A 24,294-nucleotide genomic window follows, 5' to 3' on the forward strand; every position below is an offset into this window, starting at 1 on the left:
CTTCCAAAATCACAAATCATATCACCGGGCACATGTGGCCCGCGTGTTGGTGGCCTCTGGTATGGTGCAGAAGGAGCCAAGCTTGGTGTAAAGACGTTAACCGTTCTCATGTTCATGGGAATGCACTGTGATTCGATATGAACTGAGCTTGATTTTGGCTGTAATTATATTTCTCATTCTAAATTTCATTCATTGTCAAAGTTTTTGAGAATTCAGTGATTCTAATTCTAATTCTAATCTAATTTGTAAAAGAACCGAGTAGCACTAATTCTACTTCTAATCTAACTTGTAAAAAGCTGTGTAGCTCTAATTCTAATTCTAAATCTAATTTGGAGAAATTGTGTAGCTCTAATTCTAATTCCAATCTAATCTGGAAAAAAATGTTCCGCTCTAATTCTAATTCTAATCTAATTTGGAAAAGCTGAAAATTTTCTAGTTGTCCAAGTCTGTAACGTGGCACATTGGTTTGGATTAAGGATCTTTATTCGACCTTGCAATTTCTAATTCCCTAATATAGAACTCGCATATATGTTTCAGGAGAAACAATAAGGAATTACCGAAGTAGCAGGGTGAAGTAGTGGGGCATGTATTTGCCTATGCTGTAACTGACGATCTGGAATGAAGAATGCCCCACAAACTATTTTTTTCTTATTTCCACTTGACACCGACTTGGATCGTCATGGTTCGCAATCTTTCATAGGTTGCGTATCACTGTCCCGAGGCTTCCAGAACAATTCTATTTCTGTATGTGTAGCATATCATTATATACATCTCATAAACAACTTCAACATGACTTTCTTTCAACACCACTTCCAATTACGGAATAAGGGATGATTGCAATTATATGCTCATGACGCCGGTGACGTGGCATCCTTGCAGTATTTACTTGTGACGAAGTGGCACTACTAGAATTTTTATGGATGTAGTACTCAATGCCAGTCTATTTTGAGCGAAAGTGATATTGCCTCAGGCACGTCCTTATCCTCACTCACTCGCATGCGAAGACTGTGACCTCATGCATAAATAGAAGAGGTTTGACCGCGACCCTACAGAGACCAACTACAGATAAGGCAACAAGACTTGCCCATTATCATGGCTCCTGTTTGGATATTTATGGTTTTACTCGTGGCGTTGTCATCGGTAGAATGCAAAAACACAACTGAAGAGGAGATCACGTGTTCGGCTCGGCTTACACTGAAATATGGAGAGTGTCCAGACGGTAGGTTAGAATTTTTTAAGTCGTGAGGTTGTGTTCATATTCGATATTATCCCAAGATTTGTTTTCGGGATTTTTGCGATCAAACCAAAGCAAACAGAACGCTATCAGGAACGTGAGCCTTTCTACGGTCAGACTAGGCCGCTGCATTTCGCCACATCTGCTGCTTTGTCTATCGGTTCTGATATTGATGATTTGCATACAGTGACTTCAAAATACGTGCGATGCCTAAATGCCTGCAACGGTAAAGAAATCACTGCAAAAGATGAGTGCGATCAGGCTCCGGAGTGCTGCTTCGTGGCAGATACGTGCGTTTTCCGGAGAAGTAACGAATCTGTAATGGACTTTTTTCTTACTCTATCTATATCTCTGCGACGTCTACAGAAGTAACTCGATTCAACAAGCATGCCGCCAAAAAGCGAGAGGAAAGGCTCTTCGAAGAGTTGGAGCAGAAATTTAACATAACTGCGCCCCAGCGTGACTCTGACGGAGCGAGAAGTTTGCAAATGTTCCCAGGTACGATGCTCTGTTTGGTCGCATTGTTGTGCAGTGGAGCGATTACTGCATCATGCAATCCATTGCGATTAAAATCACTTACGAAAGTGGGTGTCTGATTCCAAAGACTACTCCAAGTTATTTCGACACCTTCCTATCTTTTTATTGTATCGCAATTTTGTGGTGCATTGAACTGATAAATATAGCTACTAAACTGAACCGAACCGAAGCTCGCGATTTAGATGAAAATACAGTCTCGCAGTTGGCAGTAAAGTCGGTTCCGATTAACTGGCAATGTAATCACGATTATCCGCAATTAGATTAATTTTGTGAGTCTTGAAAACGATTAAATCACTATTTTCCCATGTATTATGTATACTACTGTACAACACCTACAGTACACGTAGGCCTTCGCACATGGTCATTGCACAAATGCACATGCACATGCACAACGCACATGACCAATGAGCATGAGCATGCGAAACTCGGGTATTTGGGTTCGGGTTAGACTTACGTTTGAGTTAGGGTTAGTTTTAGTGATATAAAGACACATACTCAACTGTTTCATGCTGAAATGACGCTGTCTAATGATCAACTGCCGTTCATCACCGCGCCATTGCTGCTGAAACGTCGCGCAATCATTATCCAATGCCTACCGCAACGATTATTATCAAATGACCTCCGCCGTATCGTTGCTGACACTTGACGCAAATCTGGAATGGATACACGTCACAACGTCACATATCAGGCCTTACAGTTTGTGCCGAGCAAATTGTAATGTATTGCATATTTCCATATGATTCAAATATACAGTGTGTTTCACTGCCAATCATTAAAGCTCTTGTGCCCACGAACAGGGTTTCCTATGCCGCCCGGTTTAATGGATGATAGCGCGCCAATGTTCGGAGGCATTGGCCTACCCGCTTCGCCGCCTGCTTGTCAGCCATTTCCATTCAACTGCCCGAGCGTTTCACTGCAGCAAATTATAACACCGCCGATAGACATTCCGTATTGTCTAAGGTAAGCAATCAACATATATAGAGATGGAGTAAGCTCTAAAAGCGAAGCGTCAGTACGGCCTGTTCTAAATGTGTGCCTTGATGCTTACGTCACATATTAACAGTGACATTTGTGCTCATATTGTGCTCACCTGTGCTGAAAACACATCAATTCATTTATACAATGACTCTGTCATTCGGGTGATTCGAGAACTGGAGTAATTAGGGTTTCCATATGTCCGGAATTTCCCACACATGTCCGAAATTTCACTGTAAAAATTACGTCCGGGAGGGAATTCTAAAATATGCCTAAATGTCCGGAATTTTGTAGGCTTGAAGTAGGCTCAAATTTTTTTCATAAATCACCATAAACAATCTTATTTTTAAGCAGATTTATGCGATTTGAAATTTTTCTCGCGGTTTAGTGAAACGTTTATTGATATTCCGGGTATCGCGAAGGTGTTGGACGTTATCAGCTTCCAAAATAGACCGTGAGTAAGTCTGGGCAAGCTGACCTTTTTTAGTAATCAGCCTATCAATTTTTGAGCTTGACCAGTTGACCACGTAACATTTCCAAATTGGAAAGGAGGTCGGCGAACATAAAAGGTTGAAAACCACCTGGTGTACAACCGGATGGTACATTTTATAGTAATATACAGAGGTGGTCAGTAACGAAGTACTTCTACTTTTTAGAAGTACTCAAGTAGTTTTCCTCTACTTCTGGTACGTACTCAAGTAGATCTGATTTTCCCTACTTCTACTTCTACTTCGTAATATTTTGTGATCTACTTACTTACTTTTCGCTACTTTCAGTTTGTCAAGTAGAAGTAGTTTAATCCCCAATACGAAACATAGCCCGACGAGTTTGGGGGCTGTTTCACGGAGTACCATCATTTATCATTCATAAAAGTCAATTAAAGCCCAGAAATTTTGTTGCGCTTCGCGCATTGTAGTTAGAGTGACATATAGGTTTTCACGAAAATGTCAGTGAATATAACTTAGATACCGGTTTGCTTATGGTTCCGCTCACACCGCATTGTCGCCCATATCAAATATTTCATCACAGTAGATATGACCCACCATAACGTTTGAAACTACCGTTTCGCAATCTATCAATTAGGCTACCTATCCTATCCTATCGTTATCTAGCTGCCCACGATGCGTCCAGCTAATCTGGAAAAACCGTCTTTTTGGAATGTTACACCTGTTTTAGCAGATCATCTTTGAAGCTTTATGGACAAAAGACATGAAATATATTTGCCACTTTTTATAAGTGGTATTTGTATTTCACTTTCAATTCCGAGTATGAGGGTATCATACTTTGAGTTATAATTGCCTTCAATTGTCTGCAGAACATACATGTTGAAGCATAAAAGCAAGCAGCAATGCCTCTATTTTCCGAAAATAAAGCTACACTTATTAAAAATTTTACTATCGACCATATTTGTTATTAACGTATACCAATGCCTTTATTTTCCTACAATAAAGCTACACTAATTAAAAAATTTACTATCGACCATATTTGTTATTAACGTACTAATCACGCAAAGTGTTGAAATCGTATCCGATACAACTTCTCCGTATTGCTCTTTGCCTAAACTTGGGGCCTTATAATATGGGGTAGGGCTCCATGCCATGATATTCTCTAAAACGGGGACTTATAGTAAACAAAGGGTTAGTATCGCATTTTCATATCAATACTATAATTTGCATCCCATGATGCGAAAGAATGCTTATTCTGTCGAAAATTGATACCTCCTTAGATGCATCAACATGAATCAAGCTCTCTGCACCTTCCGCATAGCTCAATTTGCAGCTTTAGACAGTCCCTGCGAACGAATTAACACTCTTTTCAAAACTACTTACTTACTTGAGTAGATTTAAAGTCAGTAAATTCTGCTTCTACTTCAAGTAGTTTTAGGTGGCTTACGGAAGAAGAACTTCTACTCGTACTTGAGTAGATTTTTTCGTCGCTACTTCTACTTCTACTTGAGTAACTTTCTTGACTACTTTGACCACCTCTGGATGGAATAACCAATATTATTTACAGAATTCATTCACAAAATTTAGCAACCAGATGCACAATTGCACAATGCACATAGTAAGGCCCCAAGAAGTTGCATCGATTAAACTCTGTGGTGGGCCCAAGATCGGTGCAGTCCTGGACGGACGGGGGCTAAAAATGTTGTTTTGGACCTGGTTACAACACACAACCAGATAAACGCACCGACCTAACACGGCTAACAGTACAGCAGGGCTGTCAAACATACGACCAGCGGACCTCCAGCCGATTTCATTCGGCCCCTGAAGAAATCTGTTGCAGACCCAAGCTATCACCAGAGCTCACATTAGAGATTGCCCAATTCAGAACCTATGTTCAACTCCACTCCTGTATGCAGTCGATAGGCGAAGCTTTGCTAGTGTGACGTCATATTGATGGACACTGTGTTTATAACTCATTACAAAATCCGCTAGTAGGCGCTTAAGAGTGTTCGGAATACCACAAAAATATGGCAACACTAATTTTAATATACCTTTCGTTTGAGTCAGCAGTGGCGTAGCAGCCACTTGGCGATTCTGGCTCTGCGCCAGGGGCGGCAAAATGTGTGATCATCTTTTTTCTTTTCTTTTTATTCAACACAAGTTTTCCAGTAAATATAAATGAAAAGATTGATATTATTTCACAATTTGAGCGGTATTTTCAACGAAAGTCTGGGGCGGCAGCATATGCTTCTACGCCTCTGAGTCAGTCAAGCCGTTCATTGGATGTTTTATTGCGAATTTTAGGGAATATTGTTCGCAAAACGACCAGGCCCTTGAAAATGACATGGAAAAGTGCCTAATGCATCCCGGGTGCTACTTTGATCGCGAGTTACACATCTTGCGTCAGTCATTCGGGCACCAGGTCTTGCCAAGAGTTCCGGTGTGTCACCTGGCCATACGAAATCACAAATTCCTGCAGAGAACAGAGAAGGCGACTAGACAGGTAAATATCAGCACGATCCTTGGTCCCATTTACCTCGTCTGATTTCCACTCTTTACTTGCAGTTGGGTAAATGGAATCCTGCCTTGACGCAATGCATTTTGACTCAATATGCAGAAGAGATTTACGATTCTCCAAAAGGTTGCGATATGAATGACGTCATAGAGCATTTTGGATACCTTCCTAAGATGGCGGGATGGAATGGTGAGTGAGCAACTGAGCAAGGTGGAAGCGGAACAAAGTTATGCCTATAATTTCAAATTGGTAACATTACCGTTTGTCAATCTCTATAGTAATCCCATGTATTGATGACATAACATGGCACCTAATACCATATCTGTTGATCGTCATCGTCATGATTTTATATGCAACAGTCATTCCTGAGTTATTAAATCGGCATCTTTTCATACTTATCTAAATCTCCTCACGGGTATTTCGTTGCTATTTTTATCAGGAATTCAAGAGAAAGAATGCTTTCTAATAAACGGATGCTGGAGTCAATCGAGGGGATGCTTTTACCCGATGAAAATGTCCGAGCTTTTTATCAAGTCAGGTCAAAGCATCGCCGCTTCAAAAGATATGCTGAGATCTACTAGACAAAGATACGGCATGCCGAAATGCCAAAACTTCGACGCTTCGACTCCAAAAAAGTTTTTGAAAAGTTACCACAATTGTCTCTCGTCAGGGTGCGCATTAGATCCTGCTGTCAGCGATAAAATGTACTATTACAATCTGTGGAATCTGACGAATTCCCTGCCCCCGCAACTGCAATATCTAAGTTGGGTTGATATAGCTAACAGCAAAATGAGGGCAGATAATTACGAAGCAACTCTCAACAGCTATCGCCGAATGTCCGTAACTGATCAAAGTGCTTTGCTGGTTAATTCATTGGGATCTGTATCAAACACCCGTGTAACTAATTTAATATCATCCATCAATACTGCTAATTTGTTCAATCCACTAACATTCCAGTTGTCTGGTATCTCATCTAACCTGAACAATGGTATTAAACTGCCGTTCGGCTTTAATGCCCAAACCTCAATGCAGCCTGTCGTAAAAAGTGTCGGCCCTGATCTTTGCCCATACCGACAGGTTCACATGTACAATTTCCCCACATTGAAAGGAAGGTTCACGGGATGCTGTGAACGAAATCTATGCTATCTTCCCAAAAACTATCAAGCTTTACAAAGATCTGGCATGTCAAACTATTTCTCAAACTGGGGCCAATGGTCCATGTGCAGTAAATCTTGCGACTCTGGCAAAACATCACGCACCAGAGTGTGTATAGGCTCGCGATTCAAAGATTGCCACGGAGTATACGAGGAATCGAATTCGTGTAACACTTATCCATGCCCGGAATGGACACAATGGGGCTCATATATCCCATGCAGCGTTTCATGCGGTGGAGGCACCACTTTTCGAACTAGGAAATGTACTGGCAAAGGGTGTGTTGGGCCGAGAAGACAGGATGTCAACTGTAATACTGGAAGATGCCCACAATTTTCCAACTGGCTTCAGTGGAGTCCCTGTACTGTGACGTGCGGTGTCGGAACTAGGCTGAGAACACGGAAATGTATACATCCCGGTTCTTATAAATGCCCCGATAAGGATCCCATCGAAGAAAAGGGCTGCAGAGCGTTCTGTGGAAAAATCGTGTGGGGCGCATGGTCAAATTGTGATGACAGCACGTGCAAGAGGACAAGGGTACCGAAATGTAGATATGAAAACGGAGAAGGCCATTGTCAAAATGTTCCATCGATCCAGACCAAATGGTGTGAAAAGGTACCCTGTTACTGCAGACGATATCCAACATACGGATTTTGCCAATCATGGAATAGAGCGCGTTGAATGGGTTAATATTATAATTTTGTATTATCTATATCACTTATTACATAAAAGACTGGTTACACTGAGTGGTGGTGTCATGATAAAGCTAATAGTCTCGAAAGGATATTACGCCGTTGGTATTGGTGTAGCTCAACGATTCTGGGTTGGTTGTAATATATCCACACATTTACATGTGCGCCCGAATGGTGTGCTAAAGTAATGAGTCTTTGAGGGTGTAAACTGTTTTTCACCTTCGCGCTTGTTCGTCAGTATATCTGTGACGCTTACACCGTCAGGTGAATCTATCTCATGCAGACTTATCAGTCGGGCTGGTCATGGTCACAAGGGTTCTATTAGCATATATTATCTAGTATATAGAGTAGAGTATCAGATCTAAAGATTCGTCTTGAGTATGAGAGTGAGAGTCGATCTCTTCAAGGCAGACCTGGGCAAAGTGCGGCCCGCAGGCCAAATTCGGCCCGCGAAGCTACTGAGTGGCCCGCGCAAAGTTGCTTGGACTTAAAAACATAAACCTATTTTCTAATGTTGCTGCGTGGACTAAAACCCAAGGCTGTATAAACTGAACCGTAAATTCGTTTGCTTTTAAGCCTGTTCATTACAATGCCGCGATTACCAAGCCTACGTATTAGTGCGTACCTCATTCACGTAATCCAGGTTCGAAATAAAGTTAATGTAGCAAATTATGCCGTAATAATTAAAGTCACAAGAAGTCACCAAAACTTCGTCACCACGCATTACGCTGCCCGTGCTTCAAATCTTTTCGTGATAAGTTTACAAATCCCTAATTCGTTAAACAAGTCAATCAGTGCCCGTGATTACGGTGAGTCTTCATCACCCATAAATGATTAACGGGCATGTCAAAAATTCAAGCAGCCATTTTTCTATATTATTGGATATTGGGCCATTACCGCGCCACGGCCCACCAAGACATACAATCAAGTTTTAGGCCATATAACATGCGACTCCAAGAAGTGTGCCAGAACGATCGGTAGCGAGAAAAGCTTGGGCGAAAAGGTCTATGCCCTTATGCAGACCGAAAACTTCGTTATATAGGCTATACAAAATAAATATAGGTTTAATTGTCCATAGGCTCCTGAATGACTGGCGCCGAATGTTCCTGTCTTTGCAATCTGAACCTCACGAGACAATTACCATCCCGCTGGGGAAAATTTTATGCCAGTGAAGAAATACCAATTTGAAATCGTGTGCGTCTCTTAGTTTAGAAGCCTACGTTTGGGCGATTCTATATTTTTTGATATAGCAGACTGGAAGTCACGAAATAACACCATAACGAAGTCATATCAACGGGTACGCCCGCCCGAAGATGTTTAATCAATATTTACGGGCCCTCCCGTTTTCAAGACACTTCACTCAGCTCAACCGGTAAATCTAATTAGGTGAGTAGAGAGGACAATAAATTGATAGCATAATATATATGCATTATGCAATCACCGATCTGATTGACCGATTTTATCATAAATTCTCGAAAATTTTCGCGCCTCGCTTTCGCTCGGCTCACAATACAGTACAGATAATTTCGTGACAAACGCGAACAACGTGATGGGTGCCTGACGAGGTGCTGTTTAATTATTATTGAGTGGTCCTACCTTTTCAAACACACCTCACTCAGCTCTACCGGCAAATCTGATTACGTCAGCAGAGAGAAGATAAAAATTGATAACAAATACGCAATTCCCGATCATACTGACTGATGAAATCATAAATTTTCCGCGCTTCGCGCGCTTAGGCGACAAAAACTGATTCACTAAACAAAGTCCCAAAGTCCAAGATGAATAGTGGTAAACAGTGTATCGCCGGAGAAGGGGGTCTGGGGGGCGAAGCCCCCCAGAAGTCCGGTCTATAACCCTATGGGGGGGCCAAGACCAAAGTTTTTTTTGGGGGCTGACGAAGTGCTGTTACGGCCCTCGACATACATTCGGTCAAGGGTGAGCGAATTGCCGAAGAACTGCAAGCTTCGCTCAACAATCGCCAAGCTGCACAATGCACATCGCTCGGAAGGCAGCGACCACGACAATAAGCTGTGGGGTGTCCCAAATACTCCTACATTTTAATATCCTGATAGAAAAAACGCGGATGGGGGTTTAAAGAGGGTTCAAAATGTATCATGTTTAACATTGTTTCGAAATATGACGGCAAATAAATAGTCTTTTTTGGTAATTAGGGTAGAGTGGGGTAAAACGCACAGGCGAGGTAAGACGCCCACCATCAATATCACAGAACAAAACGAGCATTGAATGCGTCACAGTATCGCAAATATCGCCTAATGGTCAGACGAAACTGTCACTTTGATTTCCACACCTGGATGAAGATTTGTAATGTTTTATGAGATTTTATGACTTTTACACATATTCTTACCAAAAGATAGCCTTTTACAATCAAGTGAAATGTCATATTTAACGGATGCTACAGATACTTTTCCGGTTCAATTTATGCTTTCACTACGCGTAGTTGGATTTAAGCCACAGTCCGAAGGTGAATTTACAGAAAAACCACCTGGTAGCTTATCCACAAACAATGGCGACCTTGAGGCTAAAACGCCTACCCCATCTGTGGGGTAAAACGCCCCACCCCTCAAGTCCAGTAAATGTGGACTGAGTAGTCGTTTATGGGTTCATCAAGAATGCTTTCTCGGAGAACGTCACTCCCATCAAAATTGCTATTCAGATGTGGAATATAGGCTATTCCTCCGACTAAACAAGATACATCTCAATAACTTCCGACTTGTTTTTGACTTTCATAATCAGTTGGCATTTCTGGGTGAAATTTGTTTTTAAAATATCCGGTACGCCATGATGAGGCGGAGAACCATGTATAGGGATTAAATATTTATCGGTTACTGAGTGGTATGCTATATTTAATAGGGTATAATGAGGTAAAAGCCATTGGGGGCGTTTTGCCCCACCCCTGAAACAAAACGTCAAATTGGTGGACATCGATGAATGATAATTTTACATATGATAATTGATACTTGGACTTTCCATACGATCGTGGTAGAGTGGGGACGATATCTCACGCGCAAATTCCGAAATTTAACCCGTTTCGACCAGTTTGGTGGATATTATGACGTTTCCCGCTTAGGGTAGGCGCGCTGCCCCACTCTACCCTAACTGTCACTTTCTCATTCCGTAATAGGCCTATATCAACACATCCACTGAGCAGCATTTGTTAGCAGTGTGATTCACTGCTTTCAATTTAGAAGTAAAATTAATACGTTGCAGGATACAGCTAAGATTTTTGACTCGGCCCGCCAACGTATTTTCTGCTTCTTATTTGACCCGCGAAGAAAAATAATTGGCCACGCCCTGCTTCAAGGAATACCACGTGTGACTGTCATCATCGTCCTTGTGCCAAAGAAAATTTACAGATTGAACTTTTTCAAGTCATAATTATACTGATACTCGCATACTTGAATTGAATCACGCAGACAGGTCTCGGTTTTGCTTGCCCAACCCTACGTAGGCTGTCTGGCTCGACTCACCTTTATTCTGGGCTTCTATATACACCGCATTCAGAGTCGATGAGCAACCGTGGTTTCGACATATTGAATCCACCTACTTATCATTCTGCGTGCATGGCATATGTTTACATCGTCCAGCTAGGCCCAGGTGGGTGTCTGATTCTAAAGACCACTCCAAGTCGTTTTGACACCTTCCTATCTTTTCATTGGATCGCCATCTTGCAGTGCTTTTGAAATTAAACTGAACTGAACTCGGAGTTTTATTGCGTCATCGCTGCCGTTTTTATGTTCCTGCTAAACAGTAATTGGGATGAATGAACTGACGTAAATTCGAATATCCAATCCAGATCAACTCTATAGCACTTTGTACAAACAACGATACTTTAACAATGGCGCTGAACAAATCCACAAATCTTATATAAAATATACTCGCGGTGTCGAAGACTATCGTCAAGTGTCTTTCTCTCGGATTCTGTGCATTGTTACTGCGACTACGTATGTGATACACCATAAAATATAGTTGCGATTACATCGATCTTGTCAGTGGGATTATTTACTTTTAGGGCTGGGACCGAATTGCGATTTAGGTAGTTTGAATATGGACAGACCCATAATGAGATCAGGAGTTCGCGTGCTGCGGATTGTGAAATAGGTAAACAGAGTAGGCTACTATGACATAGAGAGGTACTGAAATGGTTTGTAGCAGACTCTAATGTAGGCTATATTTGACACAGTAAAGGTTAAGAATCTTATGTCTATGTTGCTCTTGAGTTCTGCAGTCAATTACCGAAACACGCTCGCTGCAACCAAACACTGACTGATACAGGGGTCTGGGTTGAGCGAAGATATATGTCAGCTCGCTACGGCCAGCGAAGTGTGAAGTCTCGAGTTCCGTATGCGATGCGTCCTCATTAGGTTTTTGCTCGATTTTAGTGCATAGTCAGAGTGGCTTACCTCTGACCCCCTACAGCTCTCGGTACTGCTGTAGACTGTGGACTGTGGTGCTATTGATTTCTCCATTCGGTGATCTAAAGCGTTGCGTTTGACCTAGAGCTAGAGCAATTGCTGAGCTATAGATAGTGGTATATTGTCGCTGTGTAGTTGGGCTTAGGGTTTTACCCTAAACTGAATTCAGTTTTACAGGCATTTTGATTTTAGAAATGCACAGTCGCGTTACCGAATACCCCTCATAAATCATGTTATGGCCATATGGACAAATATGAATCATATTATAGATAGATTGATATCCATTGGATATCTTTTGCGTCCTTGTCAAGGGTGAAATTTGAGGCACATGGGGATAAAATTTTAGGGAGGACTCTTCATTAGATGCTGTATAGGAATACTAGAATAGAATGATCTAATACAGGGGTTTTCAAGCTTTTTGCTCTTCATGGCCTCATTTCGATCACATATTTATAGTGTATAGGCCATTCTAGTGCCTAGTGGACAGTCGTAATGGCAGTGGCTCACCTGGGCGCCAAATATCACTGTTGAATTGGCTACCTACAGGGGGACTTCGCATCGCTGACGACAGCCCATGTGGCCCTTATGGAATCTCGGTTTATTTTTTGAAATAAATCCTGCGTGATGAGAGCTTTTCTGCGTTAAATAATTGAGTAATTGCCAGACTGAAATTAGTGGTTGTTTTCGGCAATAAGTTGCGCGTGACATTAGGGTTTCTTCCGTAGAATAATTAATGAATTAATTGGAAAGTTGCGCGTGACGTTTGCCACCAATTCCACTCTGGAGTAATTGTACAGAAAATTCTGCGTGACGTTGCCACCAATTCTACTCTGGCCATGTGGTGTTCTGTGCCATCTGCCCATCACTGTTTTCTTGTGAAATAACTTGTGCAAAAAAGTTTCTATTTGTAGAGAAGAAACCTCGGTTTACTATGGGCACTGAAATCGCCAATATTAATGTTTTGAAAGTCATTGTCATATTGTACAGCACATCGCCAATCATACTTAGGCAATTATCGCTATTGCTCGTGTCGCACCATGACTAGAGCTTTCAGCAGCCGGATGAAGATGAAGTTATCCGTAGCTCTTTTGTGTCTCACTACTCTTCATCATATGGAAGCAGCGCCTACCAACACTAAAGGTACGGTGACATATTTTGATGAAATAGAAATTCCTGCTTAGTCATATTACCAAGTGTGGTAGATTTTATGACAATAATGAAGTGAGAGAAGCGACTTTTGGATTCGGAGAACCCTCTGTGCTCTATCCAAGCTTGACTTATTTTGAATGCAATCGCATGTTATTATTTACTGTGTCAGCTGTTGTTCACTGTCTTCACAACCTAAATCTTTTAAAGTCACCATTCGCCATACTAGATTATGCTAGTATGCCCCTAAGATTCAGTCATCAATAGTGCACCAGAAAATTATTTGTCATTCGCTTTCCCTCCTTGTGAGTAAGTCAATATTCACATATCTACTGAATTGAATAAATCTATCTAAATCTATATTTTACTATAGGTACCGTAACTCGCATGCATATAGAGACGCTTACAGGAGCAAGATTATCTGTTCCTTGTTGCATTGATATTTGTACATCGATTTAACCTGATTAATCTATTAGAATTCACAACATTGTCTGTTTCCAAAATAACCCTCCTCCCCCTCCCGGTTATTTCCTTCATTTTCTCTCGGCGGGCAACGCGTCTGCTATTTGGCCTCGAATTGTTTATAAAATTTGCGTCATATTGTACATTGTGAATATTTGGTATTTTTCAACTCTGATCTTTCGATACTGTTCAATTCCTGAGATCGGGATATATACTGATATGTTGCCGCTCCGTTCTTGGGATTTAAGGCAAGACAATACTTTTTCAGACAAATCCCTAGCCAGCCAATGAGAAGTGTAGTTGTCCCAAAATTTTGATTCAATGCTACCGTCTCGAATCTTGCTGTGCAGACCCTTTGCCTAAAATTTCACCAATCACCTATTTATTCATCTTCCTCTGTACCCACTCTTTGCATTATTGTATTGCGCAGGGTACATGTGAGATGTGTTTTTCTGATGTCACCATCAAGCTATTCGTTGCTTCTTCCATACCCAAGCCAGCTTTAGTTCTGGCCGTGATCAATTTGACATTAACGTGCAAATTTTACCGTGTGTGTGTTCTTGTTCTCTGATCTCTTGTTTGAACTGCCAATGCAGGTGACCCGGGACTGTCTGGAAGTTTAAGTGACAGCAGCAACGTTATACCGCTCACTTCACCTACGCAGTTTGTCCCAAATTCGGAGTTGAAACATCAACGACAAAATGATGCGAGTCATGCAGCGGGCGATAGATTTGATGATGGCTTAGACACTCCAGTGGACGCACAGCCAAACCGTGATCGGAATATCCCCCAACAGCCGAGGAACAATCCAAACTCGGACTACGATGATGACATTTTACAACCCGATTCTGCAAGCAGCCTTCGAGCGAACGATGATCAAACTGCCGACAGTAGCCCGAAATTGAGTAATCCCACCCTCATATCTAACAATCCCGATATTAAAGGAAACAACAGACGTCCACAACCGGGAATTAACCCAAAGCTAGATGCTCGCAACGTCGACAATTTCCATGACTCGGCTACAGGCAAGCCCGCGATGACACTGAAGGATTCTGCTGACGAATCAGAGTCGCAAGATACTGAAAATTTCAACGCTGAAGGACACCCATCTGATGACCAATTTAAATTTGAAGAAGGGTCACCCGAAATCAGCCCGAAGCCGATCACTCCGTCACGTACGATTGCAGACGCAAACAACCGCGCTCTTGTTGCCAAGCAATATAGTTCCACTACTCTGATGAGCCCAACTTCGTTATCCACTACAGGTAAACCTGTAACTAATAGCAATGCAGTGGATAACAGTTATCGTCTAGATTCCGAAGCATCCAATGATGACAATAGCGAAGTGCCTATCCAACAAGATGATCTCGGGAAGAAGCAAAACGGTGATCTTAGCGAAACAACCAACGCGATCCCGCCAAACACGCTTACCTACATTTCAAATCTTGTTTCTTCTACTCTTTCACCGACTGTGAAATTATCACCAAAAAGTACCGAGGGACCTAACAACATTCCAAGCACAAGTCTGACTGTTTCTTCTTCGCCACAGTCGGACAGTGCGGAAGGGGAATTCGGAAACGATGATGAACCTGACCCAGCAAATGATCCCGCGGCTGTTGTAACGATTGCAAAATATGAGTCTCCGATAACGGCAACCGCCCCTGATCAAAATCCTGCGTCACAGAACCTCACGCTTCCAAACACGATCGGAAATGGCGGCATTCCTGGTACTACAGGTCGCGATCAATCAGCGATTGATTCTGAACTGTTGCGGAGCACAAAATCACCAGAATCAAAAAGTCTTGAAATGACAAAAGCTGGTATCGTACCGGCGGTATCAAATACTTCAGATACCCAAAATATTGATGTCGATAAATTTTCAGTCAGACCTGCGCATGAAGATGACTCGGAAGATGTCAATATTGCTACAACAGATTCAGACTTTCAAAACGTTGTCTCTTCTACTGATACTGTCGCTGAACTTGCAACATCTTCAATCAAGCAGCAGCTTGCTTTTACCGAGGGATTGAAATCATCTCAACCTGAGACTAGCTCGCCCAAAGTGCTTCCAGATGATACCGTTGAAGAAACTACACAATCTCTGATATTGTCCACTACAGCGTCACGAGTCACCACTTTATCTTCGGAATCAGCCAAATCGTCAACTACAACATCCACATTGTCCACAATTACCACTTCAACTCCTGTCACCAAAAAAGGAAAGGCAAATACCAAGTCAACCACTAGTTCAACTACGCTGTCTTCTACTTCCACGAAACTACTGTCTGCTACCAAAGAACCAAGTGTATCAAAAGATGAGAAAATAGAGCACACCAGGTGGGTTTACACTTCCCATTATCACGTTACCGTTCACACCGAGTAATATTGCTCCCCTGAGAAATGTTGCTGTGTTATAACAGGAGTTCTCAATCAATTTTAGCGTCAACCTCCAAATCATTTTGGGTGTTTGCGTCAAACCCTTGACAGTGAAATCTGGGGAAGATGATGACTAAAAAAAGAATCAGCTTCGCCGACCCTAATCATGGCCCATCACTTTTGTTCCACCCCCCTGACGGCCTGATTACTGGTTGGAGACTTGAGTGCAATTATTAGTGTTTGTATAATTTGACGAGCACTGAGCATATGCAAATTGAAGACACAAGTCAAAAATAAAGACATATCTTACAATTAAGAACATTTATTGTTATTATTGTAATTTCAACATTGGCCTGCCATGGACCTCAGATTGAAAATCAATGCGTTAGATGCTGGAGAAATATAGCAATTGAAACCTTACAGGTGCTCCTTTTAATTCATTTCAAGTACCCTTTGATGAAGAGAATCCATTACATATTTACCCCCAGACAGGTTACATTATGAAGAGCACTTGACCTTGCATCAATACATTTGTACCTGTAGATTTTGGCATGCAGCCATCTAAACTCTATTTTTGTTTTAGAAAACGGCCAGTTTTGATTACTGAAGGCGGCCGTGAGCATGAGCCTTTGTCGGATGATCAATCTGCAGAAGCAGTCAGCCAAATTGCTACTGGTGATTACCTTGCTTTCTGTACTCGTATTATCACTGTTGTACACCTATACTACCAGTATCACCACATTATATGTTTGTTTGTGCATTGAAGCAATCCTGCCCTGAGTGTGTGTGCTATTGCAACACACAATTTATCTGGTTTCGATAAGATATTATTTTTGATTGTGCTATTCCACCCCCATACAATATCGTGATTATGATGTATAAATACTCCCGCCATGCCATATGCATATGGTCTAGATTTATCATAGCTCGTTGATTTTGTTCCCCAGGTGCTATATCATATTCAATGTTTGAATTTTCAGATGCAAGCCAAACTTCATCAGACGAAAGTGGAAGTACTGCAAGGAATGGAGGTACAGCCATTTATGAATGCTGATATATTTTCGTTCACACCATACTTGTTTCATACTGTGAAGTGAGAAGATGGTTATCAAGTTTGATAGTGGTCATAGCAGCCACTTAATCATGAGAATACTGTGTTTGTGTTTCCATCCAATACGATTTGCATTTGCCATTGATGCGTCAACTGCTTTTTGAATGGTGATGGTCTCATACTGTCCTTCAAATCAACCACCAATGATAAGTTGACACTTCAATTGCTTAAGAAGGAACTGGTTTGAAAAGTTATGCATACGAAATATACACTCAAATACAGGATTGTAATGACTCGAGTCAATTTGTGTATTGACTAGACTCGAACCAAGTCATATGATCCCAGACTAGGATGGCTAAAACAGACATAATATTGTAGCTTCGAAGAATAGTAAAGTCCCCGCATTATAGGTATTTCGCCTATCTGCCAAGATACTTGGAAAATGTGGTCAGAAACTGTTGCTGACGAGAATTATGATATTATGAAGGCACGCCATTCTATATCACTCGAGCAGAGTTGAAAGAAGTAGTTTGAACTGGATTGAAGTCAAAACTGAACAGTGAACACAATGACTCGGACTCGAGTCGCAACACTATGACGCTCCACTCACTGACTTGGACTCTGTGGTGAATTGAAAATGACTCGACTTGACTCCAGTCCAAACTGTAAAATTGAGATTGATTTGTGATTATGAACGTTGTGACTTGGCACTTGGTTACAACCCTGCTCAAATAGCAATCTTTGCGTTTTATTATGACTGTGCCAATGTACTTTTCTTTACGAATGAATTAATTGAATTGCGTTGCTTAACTCTGCAGGCACTCGATAGACGTCAAACCTTTCCTAGCAATGGTTATTGGCGCACTGTAACGATCAAGACAACTTTTTCTTGCTGCATTCCGCATTTAAATTTCCCCAAAGGTCGCGAGTTATATTTTCAGTGCATGTCTTTGCTTCACAGGTACTCCAAGTAGTCAGTGCTGCTGCTAAAGTAGAAGTAGAAGTAACGCCGATAATTTCTACTCTATTACAAGTATAAGTATTAATTTCTGAGATGTTAAGATCACTCAACGTGGGAGTAGAAAATGGGAGGTATTAAAAGTAGCCAAGTAAAAGTAGCTTCGAAAAGAATATTTGTTCGCATATTTATGGCAGGCGGCTGGATCAGTGGTTCTCAACCTGATTGTCTTCGCGGACCCCCTTTGGACCGTCTTGGAAACTCCAATTTTAGTTCAAATTTAGCTCTATTACCGTGCAACCGTCATCTGGCTTGTGCGAATATTAACTGGAGGCTAGTGCTAAACAGCAGCAAAATGACCTTTCTTGAAATTAGCATCGTACCATTTATGTAGAAATTGGGAAGACATTTATTATTTTGAAGCGAATTCTGTGGCTGCATTTCTTGAAATACACTGCCGTGTCTTGAGAATCAGCGCCGTCGATTTGACATGAACGAGTGCTGAAATTCTATTAATCTCCATAAAGATAGTTGCTGACGGATGCAATAATAACACGTGATGCTTTCAACGACACATTTGGGTCTGATCGCAACATACATGGCACCAACATCATCATCATTTTATTAATATAATGCCCAGCCTAGTCATTTGTATGTAGTAGCTCATCTTGAAGTTATTTTGGAATAGGGGTTATGGTTATGTATATCATAGGAGAAAATGTTTTTTTTTGCAAGCAGATTTATTCCGAAACCCCCAAAAAACGTGTCTAAACAGCAATATGCTTGTATCAGTAGGCTATTGGCAATTTGGTGATAAAAATGAGTTTGCGCAGTAGAATATTTTGTCTCAGACGGCCATTCTGTTTACGTGAGTGCTCAAGTTTTTGCATTTATTACGCGAAACTGCTTTGTGATTTCTCTAATTAAAAAAATATAGATATTAGGTTATCACTAAGGCAAGTTTTTGCAACTTTTACAACTTTTTTTTACAGCTTCCGACAGCTTTCTAGATACTCGAAAACTATTTACTATGATGTTTCAAGCTGTTTGGAGGGTTTTTATAGTGCAACTTTTCTCTATTTTTCATGCCAATTTTTACTGCAACTTTTATCGAATAATGCGTTAAAATGTAACAGAGTAATTTAAAAACATGCTATAAACCATTTCTAGTATGGTTTTATTCTCTTTGATTTGCAAAACAAAGATCTGTATGATGGGTTAGCTGCATCTCACTGTTATCTATAACACAATGGCAGTTCAACTACCCCTGCCAAGCACGACCGTGCCCGAACAATATGGAAATAGATTGCTTTATTAATTCCGTCGTTCAAATTTGAAATAGTTTCATATTTCACGAGCGCCCAGGCGAGACTGCCGAAAATTACATTTTCACTGAGTCACCTTTTTCAGGCTATTGCCTTTGAAAAGTCACAGAGACTGCGTTTATCTGTAATGCCTTGGGTCAAGTTCGCAGACCTAGGGAGTTCGGGATGTGTTATTTGACTTGTTTTAAGGGAAGGGGTTATCGCTATGCTGTTTGGTTTCTGGGGGAAATTTTTCCCGCATTGCGCAATTTTCTTGGTATGTGCCGGAAAAAATGTGATTTTTGGCCGTTTCGTCAGACCGTGCGATAAATGGCAATAAAGTTGAGAAATTTGACAGCTCTGCTGGAAGTAGGTTATACAACGGAACCTTTCGAGTATCTCATACCCTAATAATTTGACAAAAATTATAAATGCAACTTTTGTTAAAATTGAATGCATCTTTCCCGCGATTTTAGTGCAACAAAAACTTGCCCTAGCCCTTGCCCCCAACTTAGTATTGGCTTGATTTCAAAACCCAACCTAGTCTACTCTGCTTTACAGACTTGATTTCGCAAGTCAAGGATATGGTCGTGAGTACTCTAACAACAAATCTTCCAACCGTCTTGCATTGACGAAACGTTGATCTTTTCAGGGTCAGGTTGAACCGTTTTACATCGCACTGACTGTTCTGATCATGATCGCTGTTCTGGTGCCGACCTGCTGCATTTGTTGCAAGTGGTGCTCCAGGCGAAGAGGCGGAATCCGGCACAGACGTCTCAAAGTACATGCTGTAATTTTGTTGTACAACACTTCCTGTCCTGACTATTGGCTTCGGTGACCTGAACGCTTTCATGTTATTGTCGTTCGTGGGGAGAGTCGAGAGATGATCCCAAGTAGTCCTCGATGTGCTACAAACGTAGAAGCAGAGTTTAAATCTATTCCAAAGTACAAGTACGAGAAGGAATGTCCAAAGCGTAAAAAATATGTATAGTAGCAAAAAGAAGTTTAGTACGGCACTGTTGCTGACCACCTCTAATATTAGAATGGTTACCAGCAATGTTCCCTCTAATTTTTCATGAGACTGCGCAAACTCACTAAACTCGCTTTGCGGCCCCTCGGCCACGGCTGGACTCCCGATTTACCCGCATTTTTCCGGTAATGCGTAGTGTTGACCAACTCCCGACTTCACCGAATTTCGCAAAACTCTGACGTTAGCTGCGCCGGACTAGAGTGTTTTATCGCATTTTAATAGAATTTCTACAACAAGAGATGGTGTTGCTTCATCTGATTACGAATTACTCACTACAAATTAGTGATGTACATTTATACATCTGAAATGGTCGTCAATTTGGTCTGATGATCATCAGTGCCTTCTGCGAAAGATACAGTGATTATTTTTTTTGAACCACAAGTGGATTTTTTTGTGCATGGCACACAACACAACAATTTTTTCTTTCAAATTTCACTGGCTACGTGATAAAATTATTATGTTTGCTAAGACAACACTTCAGATCCAATTTGGCTCAATTCCAGCCAGTAGAAGCGAGATTTGGCGCGCATCATCTCTACTGACAGCCTAACAATTTTATGGGGCAGGCAGAGAAAACTTGAAATTTTATTTTCTATTTTTTATATGACAAATTCAAAATTTTCTACTGCAAGAATCTCGCTTCTACTGGTTGGAATTGAGCCAATTTTGGTATGCAGCGTTGTTTTAGCCAACATAATAATTTTATCACGTAGCCAGTGAAATTTGAAAGAAAATATTGTTTTTGAACAGCCCTAGCGTGCACAGAGGCAACATTGGTTACCAGTAAACTCGGCACTTGGCAACCCCTAATCCTTGCCTCAAACTATTGCTACCATAACCTCTAACTTTAAACCTAACTTAACCCGAATGCACTAATTCATACACCTTCATACCAAGTGCCAAATTCACCAAATGATGAATTCACAAAGTACCGTATAAGGGACTAACTCAATTCACGCTCGTATCATTCCAATATTTATGCATCGATTTCACATAGTAGTTATTATATTTCCGATACCAAATTCAACAAGTGCCGAACTCAACATGCCGAATGTACTAGCCATCATTGCAACAACCCTTGAATCTGTGTAGGTGACAAACTGTATTGTTTTTACCGTTGATTATAATCTGTGTTCAACGTGAAGTTATTTCATATCCGGCCTGAATGTTTAGCATGCTAAAAATCGGATACTCCTACACTGAATTTTCAATTCCATCTGAATTACAGGAATACGGAAAAGAGAAGGAGTTCTTACTGAGAGAACGTGGGAAGGTAAGGACAGGCTGAGATTAGTTTTTGTTGTGATAACACTATTATTGTATTGTTATAGGCAAGCAAATACAGCAACGACAGCGTAACACTACTTGAGGGATCTTCTGAAGACGAATTTTAAATTCCCCTCTCGGCCGGTCGAGGCTTACACCATTAGAATCCTATCAATAGAAAATTGAAATGGTCAGCCCATAATGCATACTGAAGGATCGAGTGTGAGTGTGCAATACATCATTGAACTAAGGTTTTATTGTTGCAAGTTTCATATAAATCGTGTGTATTCGTCCATAACTGCTAGTGTTGTAATCATGATGGTAATTCAAGTGTTTTTAACGCATTTTTGCTTTTTCTGTACAGTATTCTGACCCAGTGTGCAGGCTTCAATCGATCTATTTTTTTAATGTAATCAATGTTATCAAAACGGAATACTTATTCTGTAGCACTCTTCTGTATTATCTCGCTTCCCATCAGTGTAACAGTAGTGATTATATTTGTGCATCATGTATGGAGCAACGGAATCCCGTATTTTTGGCATGGCTTTTTATTCCGTTTAAATTAACACATGTGTTATTCGTCCAAGTGCCAGCTGTACAACCGCAATTTGTTTTAGTCGTAGCTTCCACACTGTTGCCAAGTCTCAGCTTTATGCTGGCCAGAGAAGTTTAAAATGGGCAGCCTTGACTGATTAATAGAACTATTTTCTCAATGAGAAAATCAATGGATATTTTCCTTATCGCAAGCAGGTTGCACCCTTGTTGAATGGTAGGCTACACTTCGCAGTGATGCTGGCTCTCAATTTGGGTATTGGCTATGCTGTTAATTCGTATCTAAGCCTTTCATACACGGAATATCCGGTTTCTAAACTGGCGATATGATTCCTTTTACATTTTTCAAATATTCCTTACAAGTCAAATTTTGAAAGCAACGCGGCCTTAGCATGAAGCGTAATAGCTCGATTGCCAGCCTGTGATGGAAAATGCACACATGTACCCTGTGGAGTACACTCATTCCACTGTACCGGGCGATTTGAAGGATTTATGTGGATTTCGTGTCCTGTTACAGACCATTTTCTGCACAGCCTGAAGCTTACTCGCAAGAGGTATTGTGTAATCACTGTGCTTCAGATAATACATTGGTGATGACCTTTTGAACAATCCATTCTTTTCAATAATCGCAGAGGTATTGAAGTCTAGGCGTACGTGTTATCACCTTTTCTGTGTTACACATTTGGACAGCATGTATATGATCTCACGGTCTATTTATTGAACAGTGGTCTCGAAATAAGAATTTGTGCCCCACAGCAAAGTTGCCACGGTCACCTGCCTGGTGTTATGTCGGGAAGAGGAACCATGACCCGTCAAATTTCGATTCAGGCAGTGTAACATTATCGTGTTGGTTATGTCACAAACAATCCACGACGCGATGTCATTGTGGGAATTATTTTTTACCCTCCAAAATTTTCATCCTGGATTCGCCATTGACAGCTGGTGCAACTAAAGAGAAAAATCTGCTGTCTCAAGACGCATCAATTAGGGTTTATAGGCAAAACCGTATTTATTCTCAATTCGTCTTGCAATAACGTGACAAAATCGAGACTTCTGTTTGATCATAATTATTGCCTTTGCCACAGTTGCACATGCTGTTTTCTTTTTTTCAGTAAGCCAGTACTCTTCATATTTATAGAATTGCTTTTTAGATTTAGCCTTGTCGCTCTGTACCAAATTACTATTGAGGGTATTATTTGTACCACATTTATCCTACGTGTCTATGGAGTCGCATTGCTTTTTAGTCGTCTTTTTGCAGTTCGCACTGTTGCTATTACCTGTTGTAAATGAGGTTCCATTATATGAAAACGAAAGTGAATTTGTGTTGTCCGAATGCACTAGATCAGAATAAGCAAGAAGTTTGAATTCCGTGATATCGCTATTTGGAGTGGTAATGGTAGATTAATCCACTGCCATCGACAAGAGAAACCGCGGTATCAAGTCTTGTCTATAGCATGTTTCCAAGTATCTTAAGATGATCTGGGCTCCATCCCCCACGTCACTTACTGTTCTCACAATATGTTAGCAAAATAGCACGGAAAGACCCGGGAAGAAGGATCAGGAGGTGGTCACAGTGGTCAAGAAAGCTACTCAAGTATAGTGGCTCAAAATTCTACTCAAATGCGAGTAGAATTCTTTTTGAAGCAGCCCAAAACTACTACAAGTTGAAGTAGAATTTGTTGGCTTTGGGAACTAGTTAAGTAAGTAGGTAGTTTGAAAATCATCTAATAAATACACTCACATGGACCGCTGGATTTGTGTTGTTATATCCCTGGAGATATATTTTTTCAACAGCGCGGTGGTTCTGGACCTTTTCATGCTAGCGCACCAGCGGATACTACATTGTCGCTTCGCGCAAAAAGGCAGGTATCTGAAAATATGATAGATTGTAATTATTCTAAACCGACGGTTCTCAACCTTTTTGTATTTACGGACCCCGCCTTTTGGACCATCACGGACCCCCGCGGATCCCCCGAAGTTTTAGTTCAAATTTAGGTCAATTATCGTGCAATCGTGATCTGTCTTGTGAAAATGGTATCTGTAGACTAGTAATAAACAGCAACAAAGTGACTTTTCTTGAAAATAACATACCATTTATGCAGAAATTGGGTTGTCTTTTATTATTTGGAAGTGAATTTTGCAACGGCATTCTTCAAAATACGTCG

The 24,294-nt window shown here is 41.0% G+C and overlaps 2 protein-coding genes across 3 annotated transcripts; both read left to right on the plus strand.

Annotated features, from left to right (window-relative positions):
• Nucleotides 1-531: 531 nt before the first annotated feature.
• Nucleotides 532-7,605, plus strand: LOC145439004 (uncharacterized). The gene is made up of 7 exons (XM_080316423.1): nucleotides 532-1,219; nucleotides 1,422-1,541; nucleotides 1,601-1,732; nucleotides 2,569-2,731; nucleotides 5,497-5,695; nucleotides 5,758-5,896; nucleotides 6,147-7,605. Exons 1-7 carry the CDS (start codon nucleotides 1,093-1,095, stop codon nucleotides 7,538-7,540), a joined length of 2,274 nt encoding a protein of 757 aa, XP_080172549.1. The 5' UTR covers nucleotides 532-1,092; the 3' UTR covers nucleotides 7,541-7,605.
• A 3,925-nt stretch (nucleotides 7,606-11,530) lies between these two features.
• LOC145439006 (uncharacterized) lies at nucleotides 11,531-23,447 on the plus strand. Of its 2 annotated transcripts, none has more exons than XM_080316424.1 (8): nucleotides 11,531-13,124; nucleotides 14,189-15,929; nucleotides 16,552-16,643; nucleotides 16,949-16,999; nucleotides 19,843-19,871; nucleotides 19,934-20,071; nucleotides 21,540-21,584; nucleotides 21,643-23,447. In XM_080316424.1, the coding sequence occupies exons 1-8, from the start codon at nucleotides 13,022-13,024 to the stop codon at nucleotides 21,703-21,705; spliced, it is 2,262 nt and encodes a 753-aa protein (XP_080172550.1). In that variant the 5' UTR covers nucleotides 11,531-13,021; the 3' UTR covers nucleotides 21,706-23,447. The 2 variants fall into 2 exon arrangements, with proteins under 2 accessions (XP_080172550.1, XP_080172551.1); XM_080316425.1 differs by having other exon boundaries at nucleotides 11,553-13,124; nucleotides 19,934-20,062.
• The last annotated feature ends 847 nt before the right edge of the window (nucleotides 23,448-24,294 follow it).

The sequence above is a fragment of the Botryllus schlosseri genome, chromosome 5 (assembly GCF_051294905.1).
Source record: "Botryllus schlosseri isolate E-star chromosome 5, Bs_hap1, whole genome shotgun sequence".
Taxonomy (NCBI): domain Eukaryota; kingdom Metazoa; phylum Chordata; class Ascidiacea; order Stolidobranchia; family Styelidae; genus Botryllus; species Botryllus schlosseri.

Coding starts and splice junctions, on each gene's coding strand:
- LOC145439004 (XM_080316423.1), top strand. CDS start 1,093: ATGGCTCCTGTTTGGATATTTATGGTTTTACTCGTGGCGTTGTCATCG. Junction 1,733..2,568: donor AAGTTTGCAAATGTTCCCAG/GTACGATGCTCT, acceptor GCCCACGAACAG/GGTTTCCTATGCCGCCCGGT. Junction 5,897..6,146: donor TAAGATGGCGGGATGGAATG/GTGAGTGAGCAA, acceptor TATTTTTATCAG/GAATTCAAGAGAAAGAATGC.
- LOC145439006 (XM_080316424.1), top strand. CDS start 13,022: ATGACTAGAGCTTTCAGCAGCCGGATGAAGATGAAGTTATCCGTAGCT. Junction 13,125..14,188: donor AGCGCCTACCAACACTAAAG/GTACGGTGACAT, acceptor CTGCCAATGCAG/GTGACCCGGGACTGTCTGGA. Junction 19,872..19,933: donor CGCAAGTCAAGGATATGGTC/GTGAGTACTCTA, acceptor TGATCTTTTCAG/GGTCAGGTTGAACCGTTTTA.